The following is a 12,861-nucleotide window of genomic DNA, read 5'->3' as shown; positions in this document are numbered from 1 at the left end:
ACTGCTGCAGAGAGTGCAGCGCAGCCACCAAGATGCTGCAGGGAGTGGAGCATCTCCCGTGTGAGGAAAGGCTGAGGGAGCTGGGGCTCTGGAGCTGGACAAGAGGACACTGAGGGGGGACTCATTCCTGGGGATCAATATGGAAAGGATGAGTGTCAGGAGAATGGAGCCAGGCTCTTCTCAGTGACAACCAATGGTAGGACAAGGGGTAATGGGTTCAAACTGGAACACAAAAGGTTCCACTTAAATTTGAGAAGAAACTTGTTCCTGGTGAGGGTGTCAGAGCCTGGCCCAGGCTGCCCAGGGGGGTTGTGGAGTCTCCTTCTGTGCAGACATTCCAACCCGCCTGGACACCTTCCTGTGTAACCTCATCTGGGTGTTCCTGCTCCATGGGGGGATTGCACTGGATGAGCTTTCCAGGGCCCTTCCAAACTCTGACACTCTGGGATCCTGTGATTCTGTGATGTCCCTGTGGAGCACAACTGTGCCTGTGTTACCACGTGTGGCACATTGGGGAGAGAAACAAACAGTGCCGAGGACCCGGCATTCACACAGCACACCTGTGTTTCTGGAGCGCACCTGTGGCTGAACACACTCTAGCGATTCTGGTTTGATTTCCTTTGAAGAGGAATCCAGTCGGTGCGTGTTGAGATGTGAACCAAGGTGCCAGAGTTGGGACACTTGCTTCATCTCGATTAAAAAACCTACATTCTTGGTTCAGACATCCTGATAATGTGCCCAAGCTTTGCTTGGAGCTGTGAGCAGCTCCTTAGTCTTTAAATCAGCCTGAGAGGTCTTGGCCCTGCTCTAAGGGGGCTGCAGACTTGGCCTAAATGACCAAAAATGTTTATATGGTAAATGCTGAGGGCTCTGGGGCTGCAGGGGATTGAACAACAACGGGTTCATGTCTGAACAGAGTAGAATAGTGAAGTTTAATGCCCAGCTTGACTTAAAATCTCTAGTTCGGGAGCATTTTACACAGGAAAGTTTAATTGATGTTAGCAGTAGGTAAACCTGGAGATGATGGTGATCTCTGAGGTTGTTCACAAGCACACATTATGTGCTGCAGTGCACTTGTTCTGTATGGAAAGTCTTTAATTGATTTATTTTATTTCATTTTTATTTATTTTCCATCGAACAGGTAACAATAGCATCTTCGCTCCTGTCAGTTTGCCACAGTCGAGTGAGTACCGTAACTATTAAATCTTTCATTTAACTCTGCTTTTCCTGCTTTCAGGAGAGCTGAATGGGAATTAAAATCCGCGATCTGGGATGAAAATGTGGGTTGTGTTCATTAGAGTTCCAGTAGAGTTTTATTTTTGTACAGTTTTTAGCTAAAAGCAGTTTGTAAAGTCTAAAAACTGTCTGGTTTTGTTTGGGATTTTTACCCAGGCTCTGGCATGATTTTGCTTCTATTTTGAACGTCCTTGATGAATATTTTGTTTGACTAATGGTACGAATGAAGCAACCTGATAATTTTGTATTGCCACTTAGTGAAAATAATGGTTCCATTGCTGGGAAAGAAGAGGTACTTTTTGTACCATGGCTGTGAAACGTGTCCTGAATTCATCTGTGTTTGCAGCTTCTCTTTTTGCTCACTTATCACACAGGCACATACATGTTTTTCATAATATGGTTAACATTTTAAATTGGAGAGATGCCTGATGTATTGATATAGAAGTCACAAATACAGGTTGGGGGGTTTGTTGTTTCTTAACTGTGGGAATTTTTTTTCCCCTCTGTAAATAAGGACGGACTAGAAATGTCCTAAAATGCTGTAAGAGTTAATATCATCTGTTCTGTTCAGCGTGTAACTCTCCTGCCTCAGAAGTGCTGCAAACCTGTTAACGAAGCCTCTCCATTTCCCAATTTGAATGTGTATCCATACGGCTGAGAGAACAAACCTTCCACTCCAGAATAATTGAGGCATGTGGGCAAAGTGCAGGCATTGTGGCAAACGGGGCGAATTCTGCAAAGCAGAGAGGATTGCAGAGGTTGCTGAAGTGCTCACCAGGAGTTCGCTTCGTTTTTCTGGCCGTTAGCGTTGCCGGTTAACTGGTGATGCGTATCTCTGGAAATCAGAGAGCTCTTGCTGAGGGTATATCTGATTAAAGAAACAAAAGAGAATTTCACACAACTGACGTTAATGGTTCGTGTGGCTGTTGAGCACAAAGATCTGCTTATTTGAGTCGCTCCTGGTTTGGTTTAATGTTCTAGAGCATGTTCCTCAGGGCTTGCACAAGCAGTAAAATATCTGCTTTTCCCTCTGCAGAGACTTTCTTCAGCTCCTGGGGCAGCTTTCCCAAGCTGAGCGATGAGCCTCAAAACCCTCCTCCGCTTCCCCCACGAAAAAAGATGGATCAGGACGCTTCCAATGCCAAGGTATCACTGCCTTCCGTGGAGTAACTTGGATAATAAACCAGAGAATGTCTGGAATCATAGAATAATTTAGTTTGGAGGTGACATATAAGGTCATTGAGACAACCGTCTAGCCAAGCAGGAGAGGAAACGGCCTCAATTTGCACCAGGGGAGGTTGAGGTTGGATCTGGGGAACAATTTCTTCCCCAAAGGGCTGTGGGGCATTGGAACAGGCTGCCCAGGGCAGTGCTGGAGTCACCATCCCTGGAGGGTTGGACAGACAGACATGAGATTCTCAGGGACATGGGGCAGTGCCAGGGGTGGGTTATGGTTGAACTCAGTGATCTTGAGGGTCTCTTCCAACCAAAATGATTCTATGATTCTAAAAGACCTTCAAATGCAGTGTTCCAGTTGCCCTTTTAAAGTTTCAGGTTCCCAGTGTCCAAACTCTTACTCAATACTTTAGGAGCAGGATGGTCACATTCAGATCAGATACGGCTGTGCCAGCATCGCATTTCTGCCAGCAGCAGCAATCCACAGGATCGTGCATCTGCCCTGGGGAGACCACACCTGGAATCTTGTGTCCAGTTGTGGCCCCTCAGTTCCAGCAGGACAGGGAACTGCTGGAGAGAGTCCAGCGCAGCCACCAAGATGCTGAAGGGAGTGGAGCATCTCCCGTGTGAGGAAAGGCTGAGGGAGCTGGGGCTCTGGAGCTGGACAAGAGGACACTGAGGGGTGATTCGTTCATGGGGATCAATATGGAAAGGGGGAGTGTCAGGAGGATGGAGCCAGGCTCTTCTCAGTGACAACCAGAGATAGGACAAGGGGTAATGGGTTCAAACTGGAACACAAAAGGTTCCATTTAGATGTGAGAAGAAACTTGTTCCTGGTGAGGGTGTCAGAGCCTGGCCCAGGCTGCCCAGGGGGGTTGTGGAGTCTCCTTCTGTGCAGACATTCCAACCCGCCTGGACACCTTCCTGTGTAACCTCATCTGGGTGTTCCTGCTTCACGGGGGGATTGCACTGGATGAGCTTTCCAGGTCCCTTCCAGCCCCTGACATTCCGTGATTCTGTGATTCTCACAATGTCTTCTGCTCTGTAACGTTGTAGGGAAGTTTAAAACCGGATGACGACCCTCCAGCGATTCCACCTCGGCAGCCGCCTCCTCCAAAGATCCAACCCCGCGCTCCCGCTTACGCCGGCCCCTTCGAGCAGCCGCTACACAGCCCTCCTCCTCCGCCCCCCCGCGACCCCCTGCCCGACACCCCGCCGCCCGTCCCGCTGCGCCCGCCCGAGCACTTCATCAACTGCCCGCTCAGCCTGCAGCCGCCGCCGCTGGGCCGCGCGCCCCGGGAGCCTGAGCGGCTGTGGGAGCCCAGCGCCGCGTCCCCCGGCACCCCCCCGGGCACCCCCTCGCCCCGCGTCCCGCGCCGCTGCCACAACAGCCTGGGCCACCCACCCGCGCCCCCCGTCCCGCCCCGGCACAACTCCAGCCCCCAGCTACCAAAACTGCCACCAAAGACTTACAAAAGGGAGCTCTCCCACCCTCCTTTGCACAGACTGTCTTTGCTAGAAAACGCAGAAACTCCTCAATGACCTTAGCCATAGTAGTCATTGACACTGGAATAGTATTTGTAAAGTTTTCCTTTTTGTTTTTTTTTATTTATTCATTCAAAAAGCAGTGTATTTTAGTACTTTCACAAATTATGCTCTTAAAGTGCTGCTGATCAAAACAAAACCCAAGGTTTCAATTGGAAAAGCACGTCTCCACCCACTCTAGCCTAACGCGGCAGAACCACCCTCAGGTGATCAGCAGCACGGCCTTGGTTCACACCCTCAGTGCCGACAGTTATGCCAGTACACAAAATATATCTTTTTGCACTGTAAACTACACTAAATGAATTTAAACTGACATCGTTTAATTGCACTGAGCCAAAAAAAAAAAGAAAAAGGTGCGACTGTGGATTTTTTTTTTCAAATTTGAGCACTAGTGGCCTTTTTTTTTTTATTATTTAAAAGAAAAAAGAGCAACGGGATGATTTCACAACACGAGGATATAGAGTGTTACCGATTTTAAACCTCTGGCCACTTGCCTTCTAATTCTGTGTAAGCTTGGAGGTTCGTGAGTGACCGCTACTGTTCTCGAATATTTTAACGCCGTTGTCTTAATCGCCATTGATTTGCTGCTGAAGACAAAAAAAAAAGGTAAAGAGAAAAATAGGTTGAAATCTAAATACCAAAATACTCAGTTGGTCTTGATTATTTCGAGAAAGAACGAACAAAGCCTCCCCGTCTCGGATACTGGAAAGGATCCCTCGTCCTTCGCATGCATCTTGTTCAGATGTGCCTTTTTGTTTCGGTGGGCGAAGATGTCTTAAGCTAAAGAGTTGTTTGTCTACTGTTCTGGAGAACAAAGCTATACGCCATGTATGTACAATTGTTTATATTGTATATTTACAGATAATGCTAGTAACCTGTATAAATTTAAGTGACTCGAGGCCTATAATACAGTCTGCTACTCTTGCAATCTCGTACAGTCAGAAATGTTTCCTCTGGCAGGAACAGCCTTGCCTTCCAAACCTCATAACTTTCTTTAGAGCTCACTTAACTTAATCGTGAATCCGTTTTGGAAATTGGTAGCATTTAAACCAGCAAACACTTAAAGCTTTATTAAACTTTTTAAACTGATAAGTGAATGGAACTTTTATTTGCCAGTTGAACTACTTGTTTGAACTGGTGCGAGTGAGTCTGTTTTACTGGTAGTACTGTAGCAGCATTTATAAAGTGGCCAGAAGCCACATTTTATTTACTGGTCTGTGGCCTTTTACTGTGCTTTGTATCAGAGTTCTTAACAAGATTAATAAATCACCCCAGTCTTAATTTGTAAGAGCTTGAGCAGTGCGTGTTCCTTGCAAGGGCAAGCTGGGGAATTGCTTTTTAGGAGCTCCTTGGCAATCCAAAGTGCCTCAGTTTTCCAACAGCTCTCCGGGAGTTTAACCTGCCAACCGCTCAACCTCTGGAGATGGAGATTTGTGGTGGGATTTGCAGCGGCTCCGGCTCACAGTGACACTCCAGCTTTCCACCGGCCTCGCCTGCGTTGCGTTCCCTCTGGAAAAGGAGACGTGATAACCCCGGGCACGGGGGCTCATTTTCCTTCATCTTGCCATCTGTCTCTTGGACCGTCTTCTACTGCCTGTCCCCTTCGTGCTCCGTTCCTGAGGAAGAAGAGAGGGACAGGACGCCGAGGCCGTTCGTCCAAGAGGAAGAACAAATCCATAAAGGAGAATCACTTCATTTTGTAAAAATAATATCCAAGAAGCCCCAAATTCGAGCCGGATGAACTGGAAGAGCAGTAAACGGATGGTGCCTTGATTATGGGGTTTTGCCTCTGCAGTAAAAACACAGCTCGTAACTCTTCTGTAAGTTTGGGAAGAGCGTTTCTGTTGGTGTCCAGTGGAGAAATTGTGCTCGGTGAAGTACTTACTCCCGGCTGCTCTGCATAGAACAGACCAGCTGTCAGCTTTCACCCTTCCAGTGAGCTGCAGAAAACGCAAACAAGTGAATTATTTCATTTAGTTCCCTGTATTCACTGTTTCGAAGTCCTCACCAGCAGCTGTTGATGGAAGATGAGTAATATTTTTCCCCATTTTACATTTTGCGTGTCGTTGCGGGCGGGGGAACTCTCCGAAATGTTACAATATACAGGGTGTTTCAGAAAGATGGACCCAATTTCAAAGCATTTCACATTGAGTCCATCTTTTTGAAACACCCTGTACAGACGTCAGCTTTATACCTTCCTGTACCAGTGCTTAGACCAGCAGCATTTTCAATATCCCTTATTAAAATATATTACAGCTTTCTATTTTAGTCCTGACTCAGCAAAGCCCTGACCAGATCATTTTAAGCTTGTGCTCAGAACTGGACATGGAATGACGTCCTGTGGGTGTTTTGCAGGTTGGGCCTGGGTTGGAAGCGGTCGGGGGCAGATTCCCAGCAGCGCCATTCGAGGGGACGCCAGGATAGCGATAAATTAACACCGCAGTTATTCCGTAATTAGAGGGATAGATGATAAAGAGCTGGAGGGGGGGAACATCAAATTGCAGGGTGGGAAAAGGCAGTTCCCTCTGAAAAGTGCAGGTGAACTGCATGCGAAGGCAAAAGAACAGGAAAAGAAACGTGTTCCCAGTTGTTTCCAGCAGTGAGTTATTGAGTTTTAGCATTTCCCCCCACCCTGAAGCCAGAATGACTTATTTGGGTGCTGTGACATGGCTACAGCTGGTCGAAACCAAGAAGGGACAAAAAGAAACATCTTTTGCTTCTTTTCTTTTTCCCGGTTTTACTCCAATTTTCAGAAATATGCCACAAATCTGAATATATCGTTTGGAATCCCCACCAAACCTCCTTGGGAAAGGAAGGGGGAATCAGGAAGAAATTCTAGGAAATTAAGCAATGAAAACTTAATTCCACGTGTCCAAGGGAAAAAATCAAAAGCCTTTGTACTTAAAAATGTTGGTGCATATTCAGCTGCTTTTTAAAAACCTTTTTGTAAGTTTAAATATTGGATGAGGGGCTACAACAGCCGTTATTTCTAGCAGTCTTGCGGCTTCAGGTGGGACTGTGTGTCCGCAGGGTTTACAGGCTCCACTGGGTAACTTGTGAAGTGGATTTTTAATCACTGTGGGTTAATTTCCAGCCAGTTTGCATGCAGAAAAATTTCTTCATGGCTGTCATTCCTCTGGCTGGTGTTTAGTGTCTTAGTCTAATGGGCTAAGCCTGGAAGATCTGACTTGATTGCCAGGTGAGCTCCTGCATGTGGTGGTTTGGACATGGAAATGAGACTTTGTGGGGAACATACGAGGCTGCAACACCCCCACGAGCAATGGCTGGTGAGCGAGCATCTCCCGTGTGAGGAAAGGCTGAGGGAGCTGGGGCTCTGGAGCTGGACAAGAGGACACTGAGGGGGGACTCATTCCTGGGGATCAATATGGAAAGGGGGAGTGTCAGGAGGATGGAGCCAGGCTCTTCTGGGTGACAACCAGGGACAGGACAAGGGGTAATGGGTTCAAACTGGAACACAGGAGGTTCCATTTAGATTTGAGGAGAAACTTGTTGTGGGTGAGGGTGTCAGAGCCTGGCCCAGGCTGCCCAGGGGGTTGTGGAGTCTCCTTCTGTGCAGACATTCCAACCCACCTGGACACCTTCCTGTGTAACCTCATCTGGGTGTTCCTGCTCCATGGGGGGATTGCACTGGATGAGCTTTCCAGGTCCCTTCCAGCCCCTCACATTCTGGGATTCCCATCTGCAACAACCCGGCCAGTTAATGCTGCAGCTTTACAGAATCACAGTGGTTGGGTTGAAGGGACCTCTGTAGATCCCCCAGTGCAACCCCCCTGCTCACGCAGGGTCACAGAGCAGATCACACAGGTGGGTCCAGGGGGTTTGAATGTCTCAGAGCAGGAGACTCCACACCCGCTCTGGGCAGCCTGGGCCAGGCTCTGGCACCTCCCAGCAAACAAGTTTCTGCTCATGTTCACATGGACCCTCCTGTGTTTCAGTCTGTGCCCGTTGCCCCTCTGCCCGTTGGGCACCACTGAACAGAGTCTGGTCCATCCTCTGACACCCACCCTGAGATATTTATGAGCAGAAATAAGATCCCCAGTGCTGCCAGCAAACACTAAAACCTTCCTTTTTCTGTGTAGCTCTGATTGTACTTTTATACACTTCACAAAGACTTGGTCAGGAAGGGTTATGGAGCGCTTTACTCCGCTCCCGAGGGGGTTTGTGCCACCCAGGGGCGGGAGCCCCATCGCCTCAGTGCCGGCGCCGCCATTTCCCCGCGCGGGTCCGCCCCGGAGGAGGCGCCGCGCCGGCTCGGTGCGGCCATGGCGGGCTTCGTGCGGGAGCTGGAGCGGCGGGCCGGGCCGGCCCTGCGGCTGGAGCAGCGGGCGAGGGGCGGCGTGGGCTGCGTGGTGTGGGACGCGGCGCTGGTGCTCGCCAAGTTCCTGGAGACCGGCAGCTGCCCCCTCGCCCGCCGCCATGTCCTGGAACTGGGCGCCGGCACCGGCGCCGTGGGCATCATGGCGGCCACGCTGGGGTGAGCGCGGCCCCCACACCTCTCATCCTTCTTTATTATATTCTCCACGTGAAACCTTATAAATGTGTGTTTTGTGGGGGTTGGGTTGGTCTGTAACGCTCCGCGTTTGTGTTCCAGGGCAGACGTGACGGTCACAGACCTGGAGGAGCTGCAGGAGCTGCTGAGGGTGAATATAGAGAACAACAAACATCTGGTGACAGGGTCAGTCCGAGCCAAGGTACTGAAATGGTTTGTATGATCCTTTACTGCTCCTGTTCAACCCTTCTCGCTCTGTTAAATCACCCAATGCACTTGGAAACGCCGCTTTGAAAGCGAAGCTCGGTATCAGAACACAGCAAACTTTATGCTCGGTCCTCCTTGTTTTATTATTACTGAAGCTTTTCATCTTTTTCTTCTTTTTAGGGGTGAAGATGTAACAGAATTCCAGCCTCCCCCCGATTATATACTGATGGCTGATTGCATTTACTACGAGGAGGTAAATGAGACTTTGCACAACCCGTGTCCAAAGTTTCCCTGGGAAGGGTGAGGGTTTAATATTTGGTCCCCGTGGGTTATAGGAATGTGTAGAACCAGGCTGAAAAAGGTATTTTTAACCAATTTGGGGCCACTTGAGATTCGGCCAAGAACTCTTCTATTTTTTTAAAAATCACTTAATATCGGGGGGAACTTTTTTTGCGTTGGGAACGAAGTGTAAAGCGAAACGTTGTGAATGATATCGGTGTTGCTGTCTTAACGCATCGGTGGATGGCATTAACAGCGCCCTATGGGCACTGCTTGGGTTCTCATCACGCTTCCCTTGGAAAGGGAGAGGGAGAGATCACGTCCCGGCCAAGCGGCTGCTGTGGATCAGCCCCATGTCCTGGGCTGCGGCTCTCAAGGATGGAGCTAAGGGGAGCTGCAAAAAAGGGGGAATGACCCAAAAAATGCCGTGTCCTGGTGCCCCGTCGGTGCGTTTTGTAGCCCCCTGCGCCTGGTCCTGTTCCTGTGCATGGTGGTCTGGATCTGAGCCGTTTTCCAAGAACGGCTGAGGAAGGTCTTGCTTTTCAATCATATCAAGAGATAGTTGTGTGCCTCAAGGAAATGGCCGCTCAGCAGTGGGGGGTTTGGTGCTGGTTCAGTTCTGGTCAGACTGCGAAACTCCTGTGCAGTCTCACTTTCTCCTCAGCTTCCCAGCTTGGCCCCATGTTCCTTTTGTCCTAGATAAAGCACTAAAAATAACTCCCCGGAAAGCAAAACTGGAAACTTCTCTCTTGGGTGAAGACTTTTTGTAGTTAGAAGGTATCGTACTAGTGAAATAAAGTTTAACCTCTTTCGGGCAGTCGTTGGAACCGTTACTGAAGACGCTGAAAGACCTCACGGGCCCTGACACATGTGTCCTGTGCTGTTACGAACAGAGGACAATGGGAAAGAACCCTGAAATTGAGCGAAAATACTTTGAGGTAAGTGTTGGAAACATGCGCTTTTTGAACACGAGGAAAGCAGCTTTGTATTGGATCGGCTGAACATCAGTGGGAGTTGCTACTCGTACAAATCTGGGCTGACTGCACAAAGTAGAGTTTGTAGCAGGAGAAGCACGTTTAGATGGAGCAGAAAATTTGGATGGTGACTCTTGAAGTTATTGTCCAACTCACCAGTGGAGACTTTTCTGGACACTTGAGTTTTCCTTCTCTCAAAAGGTCAAACTAACCTTTCTTGCTTTACTAATCTTAACTGGATTGATGCTTTTGATCCAGGCAGCCGGACTTGCGTTGGCTGTTAAAAACCTCTCTGGCTTGTGATATCTTCCAGATTTGCCAAAGGGCCACGAGGCAATATCTGTCAAAATCAAACCAGAGTTCAGGACTCCCTGCTAAGTGATGTAGATGCTTTTGCAAAAATTTCCCCTCTCTACAAAGAGAGCGTTAATAAATGATATAATTCAATAGTCCAGCTGTATCTTCTGTGCAGGTGAAGACAAGGAACACGGGTAACAGCCAAATCCCTCCTGAAGTTGTGGGGATGACGGTCAGTGCAGGATTTAACTCTGCACTGCGTACAAGCCGCCCTTGTGTACATTATAACACTGCTACAAAAAAGGGGAAGGGCAAGAATTCCAGGGTGATTAGTACGTGTTAATAAAAGCACCTTTTGACAATTAGCCGTGCACTCTCGCGGCGGCCTGACTGCGAGGAGGGCGCCTGCGATTGAGATCGGCTCTGGGGAGGTGCCGCTCCCACAATAAACACAATAGGTGTGGGTGTTTCTGGATTATTTCTGTGTGCTTGTAATTTATTTCCTTCCTTAGCTTGCCAGGGTTCAGCCAAGTTAATCTGAGCACATGGTGGAATCGATGCTGGGGTTTTTTAGCCTTATTTTGTTTCCCCCCCTGCAGTCGAGAGGGTTGGCAGACACAGCAGGTGCTGCGGTTTGGCTCAGCAGCGTGGGGATCGGATGAAGCCAAATATTTTATCACAAGCTTTTGGATTTTTTTTAGATGTTGCAAGATGTCTGTAGTCGTTAAAACGAGGGTCAATGTGCTGTGCAGGGGCAAAAATGGCTTGTAGAGGCCTTTAGTGGAATGGTAAGAGCGCGGTGGTTCCAGCCTCCTGAGGCTCCTTGTCCTCGTGCGATATATTGTGGGAGCTTTTCAACTGAACAAGCTTAATTGCAAAGGGCGGGCGGTGTCATTTGGATTGTGTTCAGTTTTGCGTGTCCTCTGATCACCAGCTGCTTCAGACGGACTTTGAGCTGGAAAGAATTCCCCTGGAGAAGCACGACGAGGAGTATCGCAGCGAGGACATTCACATCGTGAACATCCACAGGAAGCAAACGGTGGGTCTGTGCCCTTGTGGCCAGGAAGCCAATGGTACCTGGAGTGGGTTAGAAGGGAGTGGTCAGTAGGTCAGAGAGGTTCTCCTGCCCCTCTGCTCTGCCCTGGGGAGACCACACCTGGAATCTTGTGTCCAGTTGTGGCCCCTCAGTTCCAGCAGGACAGGGAACTGCTGGAGAGAGTCCAGCGCAGGGCAACAAAGATGCTGAAGGGAGTGGAGCATCTCCCTTATGAAGAAAGGCTGAGGGAGCTGGGAGCTTTAGTTTGGAGAAGAGGAGACTAAGCGGGGACCTTATTAATGTCTATAAGTATATAAAAGGTGAGTGCCATGAGGATGGAGCCAGGCTCTTCTTGGTGGCAAACAGTGATAGGACATGGGGTAATGGGATCAAGCTGGAACACAAGAGGTTCCACTTAAATTTGAGAAGAAACTTGTTCCTGGTGAGGGTGGCAGAGCCTGGCCCAGGCTGCCCAGGGGGGTTGTGGAGTCTCCTTCTGTGCAGACATTCCAACCCGCCTGGACACCTTCCTGTGTAACCTCATCTGGGTGTTCCTGCTCCATGGGGGGATTGCACTGGATGAGCTTTCCAGGTCCCTTCCAATCCCAAACATACTGTGATACTGTGAACTGGCTGCTGGGAGTTCCCAGAGCTGCTGTTTATTGGGCGTAGTGTGAGCGTTCCAGGGGCGAAGCTCTGAACTGACCCTGAAACACCGTTTTGAGGCACCAAATAATAAAAAGAACAAGCCCACTGCTGGTTTATTACTGTATCCCCACTACAGTCCTCACCCCAAAACCGCTCTCTCGAGCTTGTACTTAGCACCCGTCACAGTTGGGTAGATAATTTTTTTGGTTAATTGGTGGAGCAGACAGTTACGCGTCTAGAAAGTCTTTTGCATATTGTGCTGACACAACGTGTGGGCTCGGTGCTTAAACAAAAACGGCCCACTTCAAAATCAATACGCTTTTTTAAGGTATTTTTTTAAATCTCTTTGCAGAGTTTTCCGTCATGAGGTCTCTGACCACATTATCTGTCCTCTGGCAGCCGGTAGAGCTCTGGAGAAGAGGGCGAGGGGGTAGAATAACACCGCAGGGGGACCGTCTGCGCTGTGGTTTGTGACTCATCTGCAGAAAACGGCTTCACGACCGTGGACTTGGCGTGAGGCTCCAGAAGCGGCCTCGTTACACCAGATCCCCTGTTCCACCATGAGCTGCTGATGCCTGCAGGCCGAGGCACAAAAAGGAACCAGAGCTTCCCCCAGAGCGGTGCTGGGCGCCTGTTCTGGTTCCCTGCGCTCCCAAGTGCTCATGGAGCAGATCCCAGGACACAGAACCAACGGCTGTGTGAGGAGAAAGCTGCGAGCGGGGTCTATCCTGCAGCCCCAGGTAGCCGGACAATAAAACTTTTGCACTTGAGATGGGTCTCGGATGGTGGGTTTGGTTTTTTAGCCTGTGTTTTGTGTCCCTTCGGTGGTGCAGAGGTCCTGGGTGTCTCACCCGGGTTGTTCTGATGGTACGTGCTGCACAGAGAACACAGGTGGTTCCTCCGCCAAATTGTTCTTCCTTTTAATTCCACCTGCGCTTTGCTGGTATAAGGAT

General features: G+C 49.2%; 2 protein-coding genes across 3 annotated transcripts in view; both read left to right on the top strand.

Moving 5' to 3' along the window:
* SOS2 (SOS Ras/Rho guanine nucleotide exchange factor 2) overlaps nt 1–5,367 on the top strand; it is a 59,508-nt gene extending 54,141 nt beyond the window's left edge. The window contains exons 21-24 of one of the 2 annotated variants that reach the window (XR_013922187.1): nt 1,142–1,183; nt 2,273–2,382; nt 3,469–4,785; nt 5,340–5,367. Coding sequence is in view for 1 of the 2 variants with exons in the window: in XM_080345403.1 (XP_080201529.1) it covers nt 1,142–1,183; nt 2,273–2,382; nt 3,469–3,954 (638 nt within the window). In the remaining variant the exon portion in view is untranslated. Of the gene's footprint in view, nt 1–1,141; nt 1,184–2,272; nt 2,383–3,468; nt 5,303–5,339 lie in introns of those variants that run through there. The other variant, XM_080345403.1, reaches the window with a different exon arrangement.
* Nucleotides 5,368–8,240: 2,873 nt separating this feature from the next.
* On the top strand, nt 8,241–12,648 carry VCPKMT (valosin containing protein lysine methyltransferase; the record flags this gene model as incomplete). Its single annotated transcript, XM_080345929.1, has 6 exons — nt 8,241–8,452; nt 8,570–8,680; nt 8,855–8,927; nt 9,772–9,891; nt 11,159–11,263; nt 12,308–12,648. The coding sequence occupies 6 exons, from the start codon at nt 8,241–8,243 to the stop codon at nt 12,380–12,382; spliced, it is 696 nt and encodes a 231-aa protein (XP_080202055.1). The 3' UTR covers nt 12,383–12,648.
* Nucleotides 12,649–12,861: the final 213 nt, after the last annotated feature.

This window comes from Nesoenas mayeri (genome assembly GCF_963082525.1).
Source record: "Nesoenas mayeri genome assembly, chromosome: 5".
Classification (NCBI taxonomy): Eukaryota; Metazoa; Chordata; class Aves; order Columbiformes; family Columbidae; genus Nesoenas; species Nesoenas mayeri.
The sequence above is the reverse complement of the archived record's forward strand: the minus strand, read 5'-3'. Positions and strand labels throughout refer to the sequence as shown.